Source organism: Tasmannia lanceolata, unplaced genomic scaffold (assembly GCF_043159265.1).
Source record: "Tasmannia lanceolata isolate RefF3 unplaced genomic scaffold, GAP_Taslan_0.1 ptg000002l, whole genome shotgun sequence".
NCBI lineage: Eukaryota > Viridiplantae > Streptophyta > Magnoliopsida > Canellales > Winteraceae > Tasmannia > Tasmannia lanceolata.
Window position 1 is genome coordinate 7284195 of NW_027518679.1, and position 20617 is coordinate 7304811.

General features: G+C 46.1%; 2 protein-coding genes across 4 annotated transcripts; both read left to right on the top strand.

The window, feature by feature from the left end:
• Positions 1-554: 554 nt before the first annotated feature.
• On the top strand, positions 555-2336 carry LOC143887886 (uncharacterized). Its single transcript, XM_077392130.1, has 2 exons — positions 555-1121; positions 2100-2336. The coding sequence occupies exons 1-2, from the start codon at positions 555-557 to the stop codon at positions 2334-2336; spliced, it is 804 nt and encodes a 267-aa protein (XP_077248245.1).
• A 12814-nt stretch (positions 2337-15150) lies between these two features.
• LOC143882312 (uncharacterized) lies at positions 15151-18448 on the top strand. Of its 3 annotated transcripts, none has more exons than XM_077385842.1 (4): positions 15151-15351; positions 17213-17344; positions 17411-17640; positions 17727-18448. In XM_077385842.1, exons 3-4 carry the CDS (start codon positions 17578-17580, stop codon positions 18213-18215), a joined length of 552 nt encoding a protein of 183 aa, XP_077241957.1. In that variant the 5' UTR covers positions 15151-15351; positions 17213-17344; positions 17411-17577; the 3' UTR covers positions 18216-18448. The 3 variants fall into 3 exon arrangements, with proteins under 3 accessions (XP_077241957.1, XP_077241967.1, XP_077241975.1); XM_077385852.1 differs by lacking the exon at positions 15151-15351 and adding an exon at positions 15366-15940; XM_077385860.1 differs by lacking the exon at positions 15151-15351 and adding an exon at positions 15998-17093.
• Positions 18449-20617: the final 2169 nt, after the last annotated feature.

Here is a 20617-nt window from a genome sequence, read left to right on the forward strand (position 1 = left end):
CACAGGATCATGTGTCCGATCTGAGAGAAGCATTTCAGGTCCTAAAAGAGCATAACATGAAACTTAACCCCACTAAGTGCACTTTCGGCGTCAGCTCGGGAAAGCTCTTGGTGTTTATGGTAAGCCAAAGAGGGATAGAGGCCAATCCAGAGAAGATCAAGGTCGTGGTGGAGCTCACTCCACAAAAAACCATCAGAGAAGTACAATGGCTCACAGGAATGGTGGCCGCTCTGGGGCGCTTCATTTCAAAATTTGCAGAGAGGTGCCTACCCTTCTTCAACGCCGTCAAAGGACTCAAGACTGCGCCCTGGACAGAGGAGTGCCAGACCGCATTCGAGGAGTTGAAGCAGTACTTGTCCTCTCCGCCACTATTGACAAAGCCGGAACCAGGTGAGGAGCTACTCCTGTATCTGTCCGTAAGTCCCACGGCTCTAGCAGCTGTCCTAGTTCGTGAAGAGCACAGCCAGCAAAAGCCTATCTACTATGTCAGCAAAGTTCTCTATGATGCCGAGATCAGGTACCAGCGGGTCGAGAAATTGGCCTAAGCCCTGGTGATGGCAGTCAGGAAGTTGAGGCCGTATTCTCAAGATCACACAATAAGGGTCCTCACCGACCATCCGCTCAGGCAAGTTCTCCATAAGCCGGACACCTCAGGACAACTCGTAAAATGGGCCGTGGAGCTGAGCGAATTTGATATCCAGTACATGCCAAGACCGGCAATCAAGGCTCAAGTGCTGCCAGACTTCGCGGCTGAATGCACCATCCCCCAGCAGATCACCGAATCCGAAGTTGTCCAAACCCCAGCTTTGGAAAGGGTAATCACAACTGAGGAGCAAACAGAAGATGGAACTGAAACAGAAATCATCCCCGTACCCGCAGGACAGGATTCATCGACCACCGAACCGCTCTGGGAAGTATACGTGGACAGATCTTCGAACAAGGGTGGCTGTGGAGCCGGTCTTGTTCTAACCGGGCCTGACAACTTCACTCTAGACTACGCCCTAAGATTCGGATTCCACGCGTCCAACAATGAGGCAGAGTATGAAGCCCTCCTCGCCGGCATGAATTTCGCAGTCCAGACCAGTGCCCAAAGGCTAAAAGCGTACTGTGACTCCCAGCTGGTTGCAAACCAGATTCAAGGGGTTTATGAGGCCCGCGACGAACGTATGATCAAATACCTCTCCAGAGTCCGCCAATTAGCCAGTAAGTTCAGCAGTTTTGAGGTCATCAGAATCCCCAGAACAGAAAACACAAAAGCAGATGTGCTGTCTAAACTGGCCGCATCCGGATACACCACTCTCGGGAGGATATGCATGGAGTTTCTATAGAAATCTAGTATCGAAAATGAGGCCGCTGAAGTAATGCAGGTGGATCACGAATCCTGCTGGATGGACGAAATCATTGAATATCTTCGCAGCGGGAAGCTTCCCGAAGCAAAAAAGGAAGCCTGCAAAGTGACACAGAGAGCAGCCCGGTTTTCCCTCGACGGTGAGAGCCTGTACAAAAGGTCGTATACCCTCCCATACCTAAAGTGCCTCCGGCCAATCAACGCCACATACGCTCTACAAGAGACACACGAAGGTATTTGTGGAGAACATCTGGGGGGCAAGGCCCTGGCAATCAAAGTGCTGCTAAGAGGCCTGTATTGGCCTACCTTAAGACAAGACGCACTAAATCTGGTTAGAAAGTGCGAGAGATGCCAAAAATTCTCTCCCACCATCCACCAGCCTCTTGTATCCATGGCCCCGATCAACAGCCCACTCCCCTTCGCAGTATGGGGGATGGACATCTTGGGCCCCTTTCCACCGGCCTCTGGAAGGCGCACGTTCGTAGTACTGGCCATCGATTATTTCACCAAGTGGGTGGAGGCCGAACCTCTAGCCCAGATCACAGAGCAAAACGTGCAGAACTTCTTTTGGAAGTCCGTGATTTGCAGATTCGGGATCCCATGCGTCTTGATAACAGACAACGGAAGACAATTCGACTGCTGGAACTTTCGAAAATTCTACTCTGACTTGAAGATTGAGCAGAGATTTACTTCAGTGGCGCACCCTTAGATGAATGGGCAGACAGAATTGACGAATAGAATCCTACTTCAGGGAATTAAAAAGAGGCTGGACGAGAAGGCTGGCCGATGGGCAGATGAGCTTTATCATGTCCTATGGGCGTATTGTACCACCCCGCGCACATCAACGGGGGAGTCACCATTCAACTTGTCCTTTGGGACGGAGGCCGTGATACCCGTCGATGTGGGCGCCCCGTCTCCTAGAGTCACCAAATTTGATGAGAAACTCAATGGGGATGGGCTCCGTGCAAATCTGGACTTACTGGAATAAGCCCGGGAAGAGTCTCGAATCAAGGTCGCCGCCTACAAGTAGAAGGTGTCTAACTATCACGATTTGAAGATATGCCCCAGAGAATTCCGAGCAGGGGATCTAAGCCTAAGAAAAGCTGTTATCTCCCAACCAAAGATGGTCGGAAAACTCTCCTCGACCTGGGAGGGGCCGTACCGAGTAAAAGAGGTGATTCGTCCGGGAAGTTATAAGCTGGAGACGCTGGAGGAGCACCTATTACCCCATGCCTGGAATTCAAAGAACCTCCGCAAATACTATCAGTAGTAGACTCCCCGGCGTGAAAGTGACTTTGTAAATATATATTGAATGTGAATGATAGAAATTCTTTTGCAAATCTCCTCACGCTGCTTGGTTCACCACGGCTCGTCTCCGCAAAGACCGGGAGCGCACTCCTGGTCCGGAACAAGCCCGGACGAAAAATCCAACATCACTTGGAAACGCGGTTCACTAAAACTAGGGTACTCGCTGCTTGGTTCGCCACGGTTCTTCTCCGCAAAGACCGGGAGCGCACTCCTGGTCCGGAACAAGCCCAGACGCAAAAAATCAACATCACATGGAAACCCAGTTCACTAAAACTAGGGTACTCGCTGCTTGGTTCGCCACGGCTCGTCTCCGCAAAGACCGGAAGCGCACTCCTGGTCCGGAACAAACCCAGACGCAAAAAAACAACATCACTTGGAAACCCAATTCACTAAACCTAGGGTACTCGCTGCTTGGTTCGCCACGGCTCGTCTCCGCAAAGACCGGGAGCGCACTCCTGGTTCAGAACAAGCCCGGACGGAAAAACCAACATAACTTGGAAACCCAGTTCACTAAAACTAGGGTACTCGCTGCTTGGTTCGCCACGGCTCGTCTCCGCAAAGACCGGGAGCGCACTCCTGGTCCGGAACAAGCCCAGATACAAAACCAACATCACTTGGAAACCCAGTTTACTAAAACTAGGGTACTCGCTGCTTGGTTCGCCACGGTTTGCCCCCACAAGGACCAGGTTCAACCGAAGCTCAAAACGCCTGTCTGGAGTGTTATCGACACACAGTATAGAATCAAAAAGTATAAGCCAGAAACAAACAAGTGGAGAAGGGGTGGACAACAAAATTTAATTTCCATTCATGAAGTAGGTGTGGGACCCAATCTCGCGAGAGGGGGTGGGGCGTGAGCCGCCACGCTCTCCCTTGGTCTCTCGTACCCACGCGATTGGCGTGTGCATTTTACGATTGATTTTAATTCATCTTTTATGTGAACTTGGGATCACTAAGGCAATCTGAATTCCACACAAAAGAGACTGACAGAGTCGCCACCTAGATGTGGGATCTAGGACCCATAATTAACCAGAAATCTAGACTCGCTACCTGGTTACGAGAATGGAAGGTATGGGGAGTTATCCACCACATGCACCATTCCTGCCCGATAATCGGTCTTCGATTCCAAAAGCTAACTCTTTTAAATTTATTTTAAATGGCTCATTCAACTCTATGTTAGTGTGCGAACTAAGTGACATGCATCCTATGATCTAATTTCAATGTAGATCCTAAGTGTGTATCTTGATTTTTTTATTTGTTTGAATTCAATCTAAGTGAAAGTTATCCTAAAATTCTAATTTCATGGAAAATCCTAAGTGATTTGATTAAGCATTTACAAGAAAATTAATATACAAAACACCACAATTTGTTGTAGTGCCGACTCGCGGTTGGTATGCCATTAGACATCCAAGCTGCCTACGTACCCAAGCCTCACTGGGATCAGAGTCGACGTAGTTCGGTGCACCTAAGCTAAGCTACTTATGCCTAACTCAACTAAGACACCGATCTAGACTGATTTGACTGTTTCAACAGTTTTAAGAGGAGTTATTTAATTCAAGTTGAGGATTTTATTATCCTAGGATTTCATTTAAGATGCTATATGATTCTTATCTAAATGCAAGTTGTTCCTTAGACTAATGCAGGTTAGCCTACATCCTAGTTTACTAGGCTTGTCCTATGGAAGAGTGAGGTGACTAGTGTAACTTGACCTATGGCACGGTTGCTATCCATAGCAAGCGTCCGTGATGAGGCTGGACTCCTAACTCTAGGACTCCCTAAAACCTAAGACTCCCTAAAACTTAGGACAAGACACGACACTAGTGTTCCTAATTTGGGCTCTAATGGTTCTTATATCGGAAACCATAATCCAATGGTTCCGAAAGACTCGAGACAAATCGATTCAAGCTCCTGAAGTTAATTAATTTCAGATTTCAAGGATTTTCGGTTTCTGGACATTCAAGGATTACCAATGGTTCTAGGGTTCACCAATTTCGGCCTTGAATGGCATCAAAGGGAGGAAATCGTGCGCTCTTTCCTTGTGCAATTTAATACTTAGGTTATAGGATCTTATTGCCTGGCATATCTCAGGATTTTCGTGGACAGTGAACCTCAGAGCCAACAACATGCTATAGCTTAAATATTCAAATTGTCAAAGATCGAGTGCAATTGGGATACGATTATGGATACACTGGCCATTTTTCCAGGGAAATCTAAAGATCCTAAAATTTCTGTTTTAATGGATTAAGGAGTTAATATGTGACAGAGATTTAAGGTTCTTTAGAGATTTTCAGATGATTTTCAATTAATTTCGGATTTTCAATGAATTTTATCAATTTTAAACCATATGAGTGGTTTTACAAGTGAAACTGTTGCAAACGAATTCGAAATGAGTTGAAACTTCTACAGAAGCAAGATATGATGAGATGTAGCTTACTGGAAGATTTTTGCAGATTTTTACATTAAGCTCATATTTAATTTTGATTTAACAATTAATTGACCAGATTGCAAAAATAACACAGAAACTACTAGAAATGGAAATCTAAATTCAATGAAATTTCTACAGTAGTAAGATATAAGTAACAATAGCATGCTGTGAGATTTTCATGAATTTTAGAAACTATTTACTATCAGTTTAGGATTGTTTAATTTTCAGACCAGATTATGAATTAACACTACATCCCATATGAAACAAGATCTAAATCACTTGAAAACTTTAAAGAAACTAGAAATATGAAATATAAGACTACTGTAAAACTTTTGAGAATTTTATCGGTGATCTGATGTCTGTAACAATTCTCCCAAAATCTGATAATTTTCAAAGAAAGCATAAAATAATATGTCAAACCAATTCCAAAAATTCTCAAAACTTTATGGTAGAATGTATCAGTATTATAATATTTTCCTACAAAATTTCATTAATTTTGAAATTCGTTTAGTATATATTTTATTTTTCTTCGTCGAAAATATATTTTTGAAGAGTTTTCTATTTTTAAAACACGATTTTCGAGAAAATTACGATTCTGGAAAACATCCTCCAACCTTGTTCTGATGTGACGAACACAAGAAAAATTTAAAATTTCAAAAAACAGATCACCCTGAGATGGCTATTTTTTCGAATTTCGTAATTTCTCAGCCAATATTTTAAATAAAATTCTACTCTTCACTCAAATTCTAAAAAATCGTTGATCAAATGTCCGATCCGATCCGATAGTTATTTTACTCTATTTAAGTAAAACATCGTATTAAATTTTGGGACGAAACGGATTTGAAACACTCATGCAGATCATGATTTTTAGTTCACACATTTAATATTGAATTAAATTTAATTAAATGCTAAAAACCATGCAAAATTCATAAAAAATGCCAAATCATCTGGGAAAAATCTGAGAATAGTGTACTAACCTCTAGGCGAGATCTCTGCCGAGTCCAAGAGTGAAAAAATCGAAATTGTCCCGTCGACGCTCGATCCGCTCCGCCGTCTTTCGCTTTATTCTTTAAAAAAAAAAAAAAACCACTGTGAGGAGAGGGAGTGTGAGAGATAGGGAGAGAGTGAGAGGGAAGAACAGCGAGATTGAGAGTGAGAGAGAGGCCGAGAGAGATTAATAGAGGAGAGTGAGAGAGACCAAATGAGAGACAGAGAGTTTGAGAGAGATAGAGGGTGTGGAAATAGAGGGTGACATAGAGGATAAGAGAGTGGAGGGTGGATGAGGGAGAGTGATGATGGGATTGAGAGAGGATGAGCAAGAGAAATAAAATGGTAGGGAGATGAGGGGAGTGGTTGAGAGAGAGAAAGAGAGAGAGATTAATAGAGGAGAGGCCGAGAGTGGGAAAAACCAGAGGGTGGTGGGAAGTTGAAGAAGAAAAAAAAAAGAAAAAAAAACAGAGGGTGGTGTAGGGAGCAAAACAGAGCGTGGAGAGAGAGAGAGAGAGAGAGAGAGAGAGAGAGAGAGAGAGAGAGAGAAAGAGAAAGGGAGAGAGAAACAGAGTATCAGTGAAAACCGATACTCTGTTTTTTTTTCTCTTTGCTGTTCTTTTTTTTTTTTTTAATTCCAACTTCTGTCCAGAGAGGGATTGAGGGAGAAGGAGATGAGCCCAGGATGGTGAGAGGGAGAGGGAGGCTCTGTTGGGATATGGAAACAGAGGGAGGGAGAGATGGCCCAATTCCACCGAGGAGATGAGAAGAGAGCAAGAGATGGAGGTTGAGTGGGAGAGGGAGGGAGCTGCTGTAGAGCAGAACTTGTGAAGATCGAGCCAGCCCTTGAGCGAGGGAGAAGGTAAGATGCTGAGAGGGAGAGCCGTGAGAGCCGCTGCCCCTTGTCCTCTCCTTATTTCTTTTTTTTCTTTCTCCCTAGCTGCTGTTTTTCATCCGAACCCTTTTTTTTTGTTCGGGTTTTTCTCTTTATACAGCCTTGATCGATTGTACAGCCATGATCGATTTCAAAATTTAGAAATATCTAAAAATGGAGATTTACTACCCAACAGCATGCAAGATAAAGAGAGCAACAACCTCATTCCTTGGTAGCAACTTCCAATTTCTTTCTTCTTCCTTTTTTGGTTTTTTTTTTTTTTTTAAAAAGAATCTGGAAATAAGCCAGAACGCATAAGGAAAACAGCAACATTGTAGAAAGTCTTGAATAGGCATCCATTAATCTCGATCTCTCTTTCCTTTTTTTTTTTTTTTTTTCTTCCCTAAGCCCAGTGGGTTCCACCATTACCTCAATATAGAAATAGCATATTCGGCTATTCTTCTTACTACTTTCCATTATTTTATTTTTTTTGAAAAATGATATGGAGATCAGCTTGGGTAAAGAGAGGAACCGAACCAACGGCACTTTCATTTGATTTTTTCGTATTTACTTTAAATGGCAAAACTCTTTCATGTTACATTCGACCAAGGCCCTTCTCAAATTGGTTTCTTCGAAGTAATCCCAACTGTCCAAATGATTGGGCCATAATATAAATCGGCATATCCTATAAATCACATTCGTGGGATGATCCAAACGGTTCATTTGGTGGACCACGATATAAATTGGGTGCTCCCCTTCTTAAGTGAGATAATCTGAAGGACCCACTTGATGGGTTTTGACATAAATTGGTTGCACCTGCTAGAACATTTCCATGAGCTGATTTGATCCGTTCACTTTGACAGGCCATGGCATGGACAACTTATATCCTCCAAATATCATCCCCAAGGGATGATCCAAACCATTAATTTATAAAGTTGTGCCTCAAAACCATTTCCAAGGATTATCTGAATAGCTCAACTTGATGGTCGCAACAAAATTAGTCGTTAAAATAACCTCCCTAAAATCTTGACTATTCCCTTGATGGGCATCTTTATGCACTGAATCGAAGTAGGCTCAACACTCATTTTTCATTAAAACAATATGCGTATCCCCTGTTGATCCAAATCTAAACAAATGTTCAATGCGGGCCCACCAAACGGGTCCAAATTTCAATAAATGTTCAATACGGGCCCACCGAATGGGTCCGAATTCTCCCCTGGCTTGGATTCTTCTCATAACCATTCTCAACACTTAGCGAAGAGAAAAATACGGAACATTGCGGAAATGATCGGAAAGATTGAGAAAGCATAAGGAACGGACATGGGAATGGGAAACACTGAAAAAGACTGATAACAAGAACACTAACTTCTTTGTTGATTACAGCAGAGCAAAATGGGGTGTCTGCAGTAGGGCCTCGAAGGGCCATTACAAAAATAAAGCCTCAAAAGGCTGTTACAAAAGTTGGGTCTCCAAAGGACCATTACAAAAAAAAATCAAAAGAGAAGAAAGAAGGGGAGCTCTAGGCATCCCATGGCCACCACCCCGTGATGGGTCCGCCTCCGGGACCACTACGGCGATTGTGGTGCCCGGCTCATCGTCGTCAGGCGCCGGTGGGTCAGGGAGAACCAGTCCCGTCAAGGTCACGGCCGGGTTGGATTCCTTAACCTGCTCAAGGCAGTCAAAGAATCCAACCTTGTAGGACTCGTTGGACAAACTGAAGAGTTCGTCCTCCTTTTTCTGAACCGCCGCAATCTGCCTCTCCCGGGCTCTCTCCCTCTGTGCGTTGAGGGCCTCAGCTGCCTTCTCCTTCTGAGCGGCCAACTCTTCTTTTAGCCGCTTGTTCTCCTCGACCGTCTGTCCAATGGACCTTTGAAGCTCTTCTGCCTCCTTCATCAGCCGCCCGCTCTCCTCCTCGGACTTTGTTATTGCCTCGAAGAACTTCTTGCTCTTCTCCCGAAGATCGTTATAGTACAATCCAATCTACAGGCAAGCAAAGTGTTATCACAAGAAAGCGAGGCAAAAGACAAAAAAAAAAAAAAAACTCGCGGGCTCTCTTACCTTTTAAAGTGAAGAGAATATGGCCTCGTCGGCCGCAACTGGAGGTTCGTTGAGAACCTGGAGCTTGTCCATGCTGAGGAGAACTTTGGTAAGGAGCTCCACAGCTACCCGGCTCTCACCAAGGCTGGAGTCGTTTCTTTGAACGGCCTAGTTAGGCCGAAAAACATTGTCTCCAGATCTCGCCGGGGGTGGACGGGCTCCGGTGGATGTTCCACCCGACTTTGAGGACCCTGTCCCCCGGCCATAGGCGCCGACCAACTTCAATGTAGTCTTGCCTTTGGGAGGCGGCGTTTCCTGGGTTGGAGCCGGACTCGATATCTCAGCGGCTTTCCTTTTCTGGCCCTGCTGGGCCCTCCCGAATGCTCCCTGCCTCACTCTCTCCATCTTTGACTGTTTCTGCATTTCTGAAAGTCAATACAGACGAACAAACCAGTCAGAAACAACAAAAAGAGGAAAAGGGGTTTAAAAGCAGGACTAGCCACATACGTGCCGGGGTCGCGGTACTAAGGCCGAGCCCGACCAGAACTGCTTCCTCATGGAACTCCGAACAATGAATGAAGCCCTCACAGTCCAGCTCCTCACGGACTAAGGCAAATGTTCTCAGATCCTTGCCCTCAAGGACTGGCTTGCGGCTCATCGCAATTGTATCTGGGGTGTCCCACCTAAGAGGAACCGGCCAGGGCTCAGTGGACTCCCTGTCCTCGACGTAGAAGAACCTGCTCTTCCATAAATGTATGGAAGATGGGATACCAGTGATCATTTTCACCTCTGGGCACTGGCTAATGTAAATCCAACCCCCGTCCTTGTGCCTCTTCAAGTGCGCGCAAGCACGGAACAACGACACAGACAAACTTCTCTGAAGCCGGCCCTGGACGAGATATACGAACCCGGTCAGCGTCCTCCACGAGTTCGGCGGAACAAGAGCCGGAGCCAGCCTGTAATATCGAAGGACCGTGGCGAAGAATGGGTGCAGAGGGAACCTGAGTCCGGCCCTCAATGACTCATCGTATATACAAACGTCGGAGCTTTCGTTGCAAGCCCTATCTCCCTCTACTGCCTCCCTCAGCCCAAACCTTGGGGAGAACACAGTACCTATCCCTAATGTCCACCATCATGGACTCATCAAGGAAGTTCTCCTCGTAAAGAGCTTGTACGTTGTATTGAGGATTGGCGTCCATCCGGGCCCTAGCTACGACCTCAACGGCCCGGCCAGGAAGAAATGTTGTGGACGCCTCGGCGGCGTCACTACCAACACTCGCTTCTGCTCGGAGATAACTATCCGTTGGGAGCGGGATGGTATTCAGATCCAAAATCACCTCATCCTCAACCACCTCGTACTCATTATCTACGATTTCCACACTAACATCAGGACTTGCCATTTTTGGCCCTGGAGTCCTAATCGGCTTATTCTGGGTCCTACCTGACGAACTAGACCCCGAGCTACTGGAAGAGGACGCCACTGAACCGGACCTTGATCGGACTCGGAGCTAGAACTACTACAGGACATGAACGCAAAAAAAGAAACGAATAAAAGGCGCGCTCAAGAAGATTACCGGTCTGAACAGAGAAGTGCTCCAAAGTCAGCAGACGTTCACAACCTCGAGCTACACGAGCCGAACTGGCAGAGCAAAAAGCAGAAAGGAGAAGGCGAAGGTAAAAAGTGAAAAGATAAGAAATGAAGAGTGAAAACCTCCTTTTTATAAGCCTTATCTAAGGCAGTTAGCATTTAATGGAGGGCACACACTTCGAAAGCCCTTGTAGGGTGCCACATGTCTTTCATTAATGTCGGACACACACTTTGAGGAAAGGGCGTAAGCAAATACACGCGTATCTCCAAAGGGCTAAGGGACATCCGGAAGGTGCTCGTGTACGGGATAACTTTTAAGGCGGTTGTGTCCGTCAAGAAAATCAGTCTGGCCCAAGCCGGACAGAATATGACGCAATCGCTACGCGACAAAAATCAGTCTGGCACAAGCCGGACAGAATATGACGCGATTCGCTACGTGACAAAAATCAGTCCGGCCCAAGCCGGACAGAATATGACGCGAATTGCTATGCGACAAAAATCAGTCCGGCCCAAGCCGGACAGAATATGAGGCGATTCGCTAGGCGACAAAAATCAGTCCGGCCCAAGCCGGACAGAATATGACGCAATCGCTACGGGACAAAAATCAGTCCGGCCCAAGCTGGACAGAATATGATGCAATTGCTACGCGACAAAAATTAGTCCGGCCCAAGCCGGACAGAATATGATGCGAATCGCTATACGACAAAAATCAATCCGGCCCAAACCAGACAGAATATGACGTGATTCGCTACGCGACAAAAATCAGTCTGGCGCAAGCCGAACAGAATATGGCGCGATCGCTACAAGACAAAATCAGTCCGGCCCAAGCCGGACAGACGAAAGTTCCGGACTGATTTCGAGGCCGAACTGACAAATTTCCCAGACTGATTTCCTGGCCGGACTGATGAAATTTCCGGATTGACTTTTCGAATTGATTTCCAGGCCAGACTGACAAAATTCCCAGACTGATTTCCTGGCCGGACTGACGAAATTTCCGGACTGATTCCCAAGCCGGACAGACTGATTTTTCGAATTGACTTCCTGGCCGGACTGACGAAATTTCAGGACTGATTCCCAGGCCGGATAAACTGATTTTTCGAACTGATTTCCTGGCCGGACTGACGAAATTTCCGGACTGATTCCCAGGCCGGATAGACTGATTTTTCGAACTGATTTCCTGGCCGGACTGACAAGATTTCCGGACTGATTTCCTTTCCGAACGGACAAAATTTCCGGACTAATTCCGCGAGCTGGGCAAACGGCTTCGCCGGACAGACTCCGCCCGTTCAGGAATATAACTCGCCACACTTCCCCGAATCACTATAATGACTTGGAGAACTGGAGGGCAACTGATGGGGTAGGAAAAACAGCAGCCTATTAGCTGTCGACACGTAGCCCCAGGATGGCCCACCATCAGCCCAACTGCCGCACAGGGGCAATATGGTAATTACCTCAAAGTAGGTAAACTTGAACCTATAATGGGCCGACACCTGTCCTGTGGTAGGTAATCCAACCACCCCAGGTTTCCCTCTATAAAAGGGCCTTCAGAGCTGAAATCAGAGGGTAATAACTTCTCTCCCACCACTCTTAAAACCAGCTCTGCACTCTTGCTCGTACTGACTTGAGTGTCGAAGGGCCTGTCCGAAGTAACACTCCGGGTTGGTCTTCTGACCTCGTTTGCTATTGTGCAGAACACAGTTCCTTCACATCTGCTCCTTGGGTTCTCCAGCTCAGCTCTGACGTCACTGCCGTAACTGTTACCGATTTTAGGCCTAACAGTAACTACTTAGGAGAAAGTGCCCTGGGTTCGGACGGTTTCAATGGAATATTCACTTCTTGTTGGAAGATAATAAAAAAGCATGTGGTGGAATTACAATATCCTTTTTCGTAGGATTCTAGTTTTGGTCCCAACTTTATTGTGTCTTTGACAAGGTCCATCACTTATTCTCGCCCCAACTTTAATTCTAGCAATGTATTTAAGATTTCTCAAGTCTTTTATCTCAAATTCCTTGGCCACAAAATTCTTTAATCATTGAATCTGAAGCTCCGTTTGGTTGTCAGAATTTTTTTTATTCTTGGGACTTTTGTGGGATTTCCTCAGGAAACCCACGTTTGGTTGGTGGGCCCAAAATAATCCCTCACGAAACCCCAGGAAGGAAAAAAAAATACTCCCAGGAACCAAAATAATCCCAGGAACCAAAAATAAGCTTGAGAAGAATATTTTTCTTCCCAACAGTTCAACCTGAGATTTTTATTTTACCGGGTTACTTCTAGGACATTTTTTTCCCACCAATCTCCTTGAATTTTTTTCTCCCACATAAATCCAAGGAAAAAAAAACCCGGCAACCAAGAGACCCGTGTCACCACTATCGTCAACACGAACAATAAGGGTTGCAAGAAACTACCCCTCTCTTAATGAACAAGGTGTGATCAACATAATTTTGTTTATATCCAATTATCTTCACAACATCACTAAATCTCTCAAACCAAGTTCAAGGAGATTACACAGCCAAAAATTGACTTCTTGAGTTGACATGCTTTACATCGTTGCCTTGATTTCCTACACCACAGAAATTTGGAGATGATATAACATCTGCAACCCTACACGGGACAAGCAAATAGGTAATAATAGAAAAAATGGAACGAAATGACCGAGATAAGGAATCACGGGAAAACCCAGAAATATGGTAAGAGGCTGAGGTGGGATTCCCTTTGCGTACGGAGGTGGAAGGATCAAATGAGGCACGCTTTCCTTTGCATAAGGCAATAGAAATATCCTAATCAATAGGAACATAGGTGCTGTGGTTAAAAACAGTCAATGTGATGTGGCAGTTCAAGAAGAGAGAACTTGGCTGGGTTACGATCGGATAATGGAATGCATGTTGATCTGATCGTCTGACAGAGAGGGTCCTGCACTCAGATGAGTCCTGGACAAGGTAGCACCCGGTCAGAAGACCAACCCGGAGTCGTGGCTCCGGATTGGCCCTTCGACACTCAAGTCAGCGTATGATCTCATCTTTGGACCAAAAATAGTAATGAATAGTAATATCTCGGGTTCTGGACCCTTACCTTTGAGCCTCGGATGACTATTTATAGTAGGTGGTTAGAGTTGATTTACTTTTTTACCCTTTGGATAGGTGTCACCCTGTGGTTGGGCGGAGGGTCAACGCTTCCTTTACGTTCTAGGATTAGCTCCTTAATTATTCCCTGATAGCGGGGGTAATTAAGGTATACCACCAGAGGACACGTGTCACTTCCTGGTTGGATGATCAATTTTGGGCCCCAACAAATGCCCCCTAGTTCCTTAGGCTGTATTTATGGCCTGGGAAAGTTTGAGTATCGGATTCTTCGTTGTTTTCCGTCCTTGTTCGTCATTTAGGCCGATTTTGGATGGCCCAAATTGTTTGATTAAGTTGGGTTTCGCTCCGATCTGACGAAGTTCTCCTGATCTTGGCTTGACCAACTATCTTAAGCTTTGCGATGCAGGGCATTGAAGCGTTGCCTCGGGATCGATATCATGTAGTCAAAAATTTCTTAGTATGCGCGCCCCATATGGCGATCGGGCAGTGGTTCCAACATTGGGATCGGCTATTGCGGACCTGAGATTTTACGAGGTACGGGTCCCATATTGGGATCGGCCAGAGATGGTCTGAGAGTTCAACTTTTGCTTCATGTTGGGATCGGCTGGGACCGATTCGGGAGCTCAACTTGTGCTCCATATCGGGATCGGCTTGGGGCCGATCCGGGAGCTCAACTTGTGCTTCATATTGGGATCGGCTGGGGCCGATCCGGGAGTTCAATTTTTGCGGGTTGCGCTTCATGTAGGGATCAGCTGGGGCCGATCCGAGATTCCGCTTTTTGCCTCATACTGGGATCGGCTAGGGCCGATCCGAGGTTCCATTTTTTTGGCTCATACTGGGATCGGCTGGGGCCGATCCGGGAGCTCAACTTGTGCTCCATATCGGGATCGGCTTGGGGCCGATCTGAGGGCTCAACTCGTGCTTCATATTGGAATCGGCTGGGGCCGATCCGGGAGTTCAATTTTTGCGGGTTGCGCTTCATGTAGGGATCGGCTGGGGCGATCCGAGATTCCACTTTTTGCCTCATTGTGGGATCGGCTGGGGCCGATCCGAGATTCCATTTTCTTGGCTCATGCCGGGATCGGCTGGGGCCGATCCCAACTTTTTTGGCTCACACTGGGATTGGCTGGGGCCGATCCCAACTTTTTGCTTCATACTGGGATCGGCTGCATCCCTGCTTTTTTGATGTGCATGTAGGCCACGCTAGGATTTGGCCAAATCCATGCTAGGATCGACTACATCCTTGCTTTTTTGACATGCATGCTTGCCTTTTTGACATGCATATAGGCCATGCTAGGATCAGTTGCATGGGTTCATCTTTGCGTTTTGACATGCATGTAGGCATGCTAGGATATCTTTACTTTTTGACATGCATGTAGGCATGCTAGGATCGGTTGCATGGGTTCATTTTTGCTTTTTGACATGCATGTAGGCATGCTAGGATCATCTTTACTTTTTGACATGCTTTTTGACATGCATGTAGGCATGCTAGGATCGGTTGCATGGGTTCATCTTTACTTTTTGACATGCTTTTTTGATATGCATATAGGCATGCTAGGATTGGTTGCCTGGGTTTTCGAGGGTTTGGTCATAACCTACTGTTTTGGAGCACAACAGTTTTAGGCATAACCTTCACGGTTTTGGGCGCACAACTCTTTGGATCCAACCCACGCTTCATTTGACAGGATAAGAAGAGCGAGGGGCCAGGTGAACGCAGTTCGCATTTTTTCCATCATTGCGTATTTGATGATGGTTTGTTGAGACCGTATCCATTGTCGCGTGTACAAGGTGTGGGAGTTTGAAGAAGCCCACCATGTGTTCGACGAAATGCCTAAGCACAACTTCTTTAGCTCTACGTCCCATTCGTTGACACCGAGTCTATTGTTGTGTGCGTGTCCCATTCGTTGAGACCGAGTCTATTGTTGTGTGCGTGAGGCGTGGGAGCTTGAAGAAGCCCACAATGTGTTCAACAAAATGCCCAACTACGGCTTTTTAGCTCCAAATGATGTCTTCGGGCGCATTTTTTGAAGTTGGGTGTGGCTCCTCGTAAATTGTACCTGCCATTTAATGGTTTTTGGCTTGCCAGGACACATGGCGTCGTGGTATTTGAGAATGCGAAGGGTTGTCAATCCTCGCGAAGGGTTGTCAGTCCTCGGTCATCTTTAAAAGGAGATGGTTCCCTCTTCCATCCTCACTTCTAACTTCTTTTGCTTTGCTCCTTGCTTTGCTCTTCTCCCCTGGTCTCATCAGTTGTGTTGGTTCTTTGTCGAGTTTGGGGTTTTTATTCTTCTCATCGGTAACTTCTTCTTCGCTGTTTGTACTTTTACTTTTCAACTTTTTCTTTCATGTCTGGTAGTGGTAGTAGCTCTAGTACTCAGGTCGAGTCTGGATCTAGCTCGTCTTTGGGAGAGACTTCTTCCACCGATAGTGATTCTGGAACTAGTTCTTCTAAGAGGACTAGATCGATCTCTAGGGGTTGTGGCGACCAGACCGTGGCTGACCAGAGTTATCATGGAGGGATTCCAGGCCCTCATGTTGCGGATAGTGATGAGGAGGTGGACATAGTGGGTGAGGATCCCATCTTGGACCAAAGCACGGGTCCGAATCTGTTAGCGTCTCTTTTCGATAGGGGAGTGGATCATGATCCCGATGGAGAATCGTGGGGTCATGTAGAGGGAGTTCCCCGCATGTCCGTGTTGGATAGGATTATGGATATCATCGCGGAGGCACAGATGGATGCCGAAGTGAAACATCACTAGGCGGCTCTCGCCGTGTCCAGCATGCTAAGTGAACCCAAGTTAGATTTCATCAGAGTCAAATACTGCTTTCCGGAACGATTTAGATTGCGATCGGCGGAAGCAGGTGATCGGACTCCCAATGAAAATGTAGATGTCTGCATTTACGAGGATTCCCTCAAAGCCGGTTTTAGATTTCCCATACATCCTTTTGTGACAGAGGTGTTGCGTTTTTATAGCTTAGCACCGTCCCAAATTACCCCGAACTCTTGGAGAATTGTTGTCGGTTTCATATATGTGATGAAGGAGATGCTAGGGTTGTTGGAGAATTGTTGTCGGTTTCATCTTTTGAGGTGTTCCATCGATGTTGTAGTCCTATAAAGAACCGTTCAGATAGCTGGATTTATTTAAGCCAGCTACCTGACATCAGGTTTATAGATGGTTTGCCTTCCTCTATTCACAAGTGGAAAAGTAGGTTTTTCTATGTGAGTTTAGACGATTCCAATCCGGGTGAGAGATGGGAAGTTTCCTTAGTGTGGGATCCCATAGATACGAGGTCGATGAGTGAGAAGCCCGAGTTGTCAGGTGATGATCTGGCATCCTTTAGGGCTCTTAAGGCACATCTTTGGAAGGATGGGCCAATAGTCTATAGTAAGACCCTTGATAGTGAAGAGACTCTGTTAGGCATCGGAGTTAGCTCCGCGACTTCAGCTAGTAGGTGCCTTAGGCCTGCTTTTGGTTGGAATTCATGTTTCTGTTATTCTTTTGTTTTCATTGATCATATCGTATTCTCTGATTGCCTTATAACGTCTTATTCTTTGTCTTGTTTCCAGTTATGGATGTTGCGAAGAAGGTCGAGATAAAGCGAGTGATGGCGGGCTAAGCATAGAGAAGGAAGGAGCCGGAAGGGTCCCTTGATCGTCCGATTCAGGAGAAGGAAAGGGGAGCTAGGCCTACTACAGCCGGTAAGTCCCTCTCTCTTTAATCACAGCTTTATAAAAAGACTCGTCCTAAAGAGGTCAAAGAATCAGGTGTTGGAACTGGGGCTGGGGCAAAGCGCTTGGCTTCCACCATTGCGCCAAATAGCAAGGACAAGGTATTTCGCCCTGACTGGTCCGTTCTTCGAACGGATACTGCGTTTGCCAATCCGGACGTTGCCCGAGAAATACTCAAGAAGGTTGTGCTGGAGAAGGATGCTATGCGCATTGAGAAAGAAGTTGCTGATACGGCCTTTGGGTCCGGTTTTGCATCGATTTATCAGGTAATTATTCTTATCCTCTTTTCAATTGGTTGTGTACTGCTTTTGGTAGCTCTGGTTGTCTTCTTACTTGCTGTTTATATTTGCAGTTGAACTGCTATTGGGTTGATATGGAGAGGAAATCAAACATGTTTGCTCACACTATAACAGATCTCCAGAAAGAGTTAGGCCAGGCCAACAAAGACAATGGTCTGCTGCTTACGAAGTTGAAATCATCGAGGGAGGCGAGAAAGAATCTGATTGAGGAGTACAACAGCCTAAAGAATACCCAGGATGAGATGATTCGAAGGGCGTTGGATGACCAAGCCTTAAAGCCTTTGGCAGACAAGAAAAAGGCCGCGGACGAGAAGCAAGATGAGTGTGATGACCTCATTTCTACCGCATATGCCGAAGCCTTTGATGCATGTAAAGGTCTTATCGTGAGGAAGTACAAGGGTACTGATCTTGATTTTGAAGATATTTCTTGGGAGAGCCTGTTCGCCAGCTCTTCTACTGATCCAGTTGATGATCCTGCGGTTGGGGATGCTGTTCACGAGTATGGCCATGCTCCCCCCCTTGGTCTCCGACAAGCGAGTTGATGTCATTTCCCTGATGATCAGGAGGCCCTTGGTTCTTAGGCTTTTATTTTCCTGCTTCTCAGCTGAGGTTTATTTATTTTGTGTTTTGGCATGGTGAGCCCTTCATGGTTTGTATGAACTATCGGGTGAAGTTCTGACTGCTTTGTTTTTGAGAGATCTTGTTATATTTTGCATGGTGGATGCTCCATGGTTTAGTGTTTGATGAATTTAGGACTTGCCTAAATTTTGTGATTTATTGCCTTGTCGATCGATGCTTGATTGTCATTTAAGCAAATTTGTTTGATCACGGGACCGGGTCGGTCAGATTGAGATTTCTGCCCTTTGCTACAATGTGAGGGCTTTTATGGGTCGGCGGCCGTTGGATTTCTCCCGCCCTCCGCTTCTTTTTGGGGCTTATGGCTTTTCTTTGCCGCTTGATTTGGTCTTGGTGTTCGTCCAAGATCGTCTTCGGAATTTGAATGCACGACCTAGTTGGATATTATGGTTTGACCTGAGTTTTAAGAACTCGGGTTTATTATATGTCTAACCTGTAATCATGCCTCATCTCTCCCAACCTGAGGTTGTCCTCTAGTTCTCGGGAGGGTTAGCAAGTGACTGGTTCTTTGGTTACCTGGAATGGAATTTCTAGATTTACTTTTTCATTGAGAAGTCTGCAATGATCATAAACCTCGTTTCATTTCATTGATATCATGGATGTTTACATTTCCTTTCTCAATCACATTCTTATTTACAAAAAGGCTATATAGAAAACATGAGCTTTGCTATTGATAATACTTCTTGAGGTTCTTGGAGTTCCATGCGTGCGGGAGCAAGTGCCCTCCGAGGGTTTCCAATCGAAAACTGCCTGGTCGGATGACTTGGGCTACTTTGTATGGCCCCTCCCAAGTTGGGGAGAGTTTGCCGACTTTTCAAGGTTGGGAAACGGCTGCCTTTCTTAGTACTAGGTCCCCGACCTTGTGGTCCCTTGTCGGAGCTTCAAGTAGTAGTACTGGGCGACCTTTTGCTGGTAGACTGCCACCCGAAGTTGGGAATCTTCTCTTACTTCATCAAGGAGATCGAGGTTTATCCTTAGGCCTTCATGGTTCTGTTCTTCGTTAAAGTGTTGCACACGGGAGGACGGAACACCGATCTCCACGGGGATAACTGCTTCAGTTCCGAAGGTCAGGTTGAACGGGGACTCCCCTGTTGGGCCCCTAGGAGTGGTTCGATAGGCCCAGAGTACGCGGTAAAGTTCATCGGCCCATCGACCTGACCTTTCGTCCACCTTCTTTTTTATTCGATTTGTTGATCGGCGCAGAACCTTCTGAATTTTCTGCTGTCGAATTGGGTTCCATTGTCTGTGATGAGCACCCTCGGGATGCCAAACCGGCACACTACTGATTTCCAGAAGAAAGACTGAATGTTTTTTTCCGTGATTTCCACTATGGGCTCTGCCTCTACCCATTTGGTGAAGTAGTCTACCACTAGCACTACAAATTTCGTCCCCCGGGCGCCCGAGGGAAGGGCTCCAAGATGTCCATGCCCCATATTGCAAACGTTATCGGACGGGTGATGGGAGCTAGTGGTGCTGCCGGTTGATCGGAAGTAGGGGCGAACTTTTGACATTTGTCACATTTCTTGACGAGATCTAGAGCGTCTTTCCTTAAGGTGGGCCAATAAAGTCCTCTTAGAAGTATTTTTCGTATCAGCGCCTTCCCCCCTAGGTGTTCGCCGCAAATACCTTCGTGAACCTCTTGTAAGGACTATTTAGGATCGATGGGGTGAAGGCATTTCAGGTATGGACATGTGTAGGACCTTTTGTATAGGCTTTGACCATCGTAGCTGAAATGAGATGCTCTTTGAATCACTCGGCGTGCTTCCTTTTTGTCTTCCGGGAGCTTCCTATCTCGAATGTATCGAATAATTTCATCCATCCAACACGGTTCCCTTTCTACTTGCATTATCTCCTTGATCTCAGTTTCAATGGTGTCTTTCTTCATAGGTTCCACGCATATGCGTCCCAACGCTAGGTACCCTGATGCTGCTAGTCGGGATAATGCGTCTGCTTTCGCATTTTCTTCCCGGGGGATGCGCTCTATTTCAAATCTCTGAAGCTTTTTTATGAGATGTTGGACTTTAGCAAGATACTTGGCCATCCTTGAGTCCTTTGCTTCAAATTCGTCATTCGCCTAGCTGACAACCAACTTTGAATCGCTGAAGGCTTTGAGCCGATCTGCGTGCACCTGGACTGCTAGGTTCATTCCTGCTATCAATGCCTCGTACTCAGCTTCGTTGTTTGATGCGCGGAATCCGAACCGAATGGCGTATTCAGCGATGAAATAGTCGGGTCCTGTTAGAATGAGGCCGGCCCCACTCCCTTGTTTATTGGAGGAGCCGTCTACATAGAGTTCCCAACTGTTGTC

Excerpts from the sequence above, each read along its gene's own strand:
- LOC143887886 (XM_077392130.1), top strand. The coding sequence starts at position 555 with ATGGCAGTCAGGAAGTTGAGGCCGTATTCTCAAGATCACACAATAAGG. Across the intron at positions 1,122-2,099 it reads CGTACTGTGACTCCCAGCTG|GGAATTAAAAAGAGGCTGGA; the intron begins GTTGCAAACCAG and ends ATCCTACTTCAG.
- LOC143882312 (XM_077385842.1), top strand. The coding sequence starts at position 17,578 with ATGCGCATTGAGAAAGAAGTTGCTGATACGGCCTTTGGGTCCGGTTTT. Across the intron at positions 17,641-17,726 it reads GTTTTGCATCGATTTATCAG|TTGAACTGCTATTGGGTTGA; the intron begins GTAATTATTCTT and ends TTATATTTGCAG.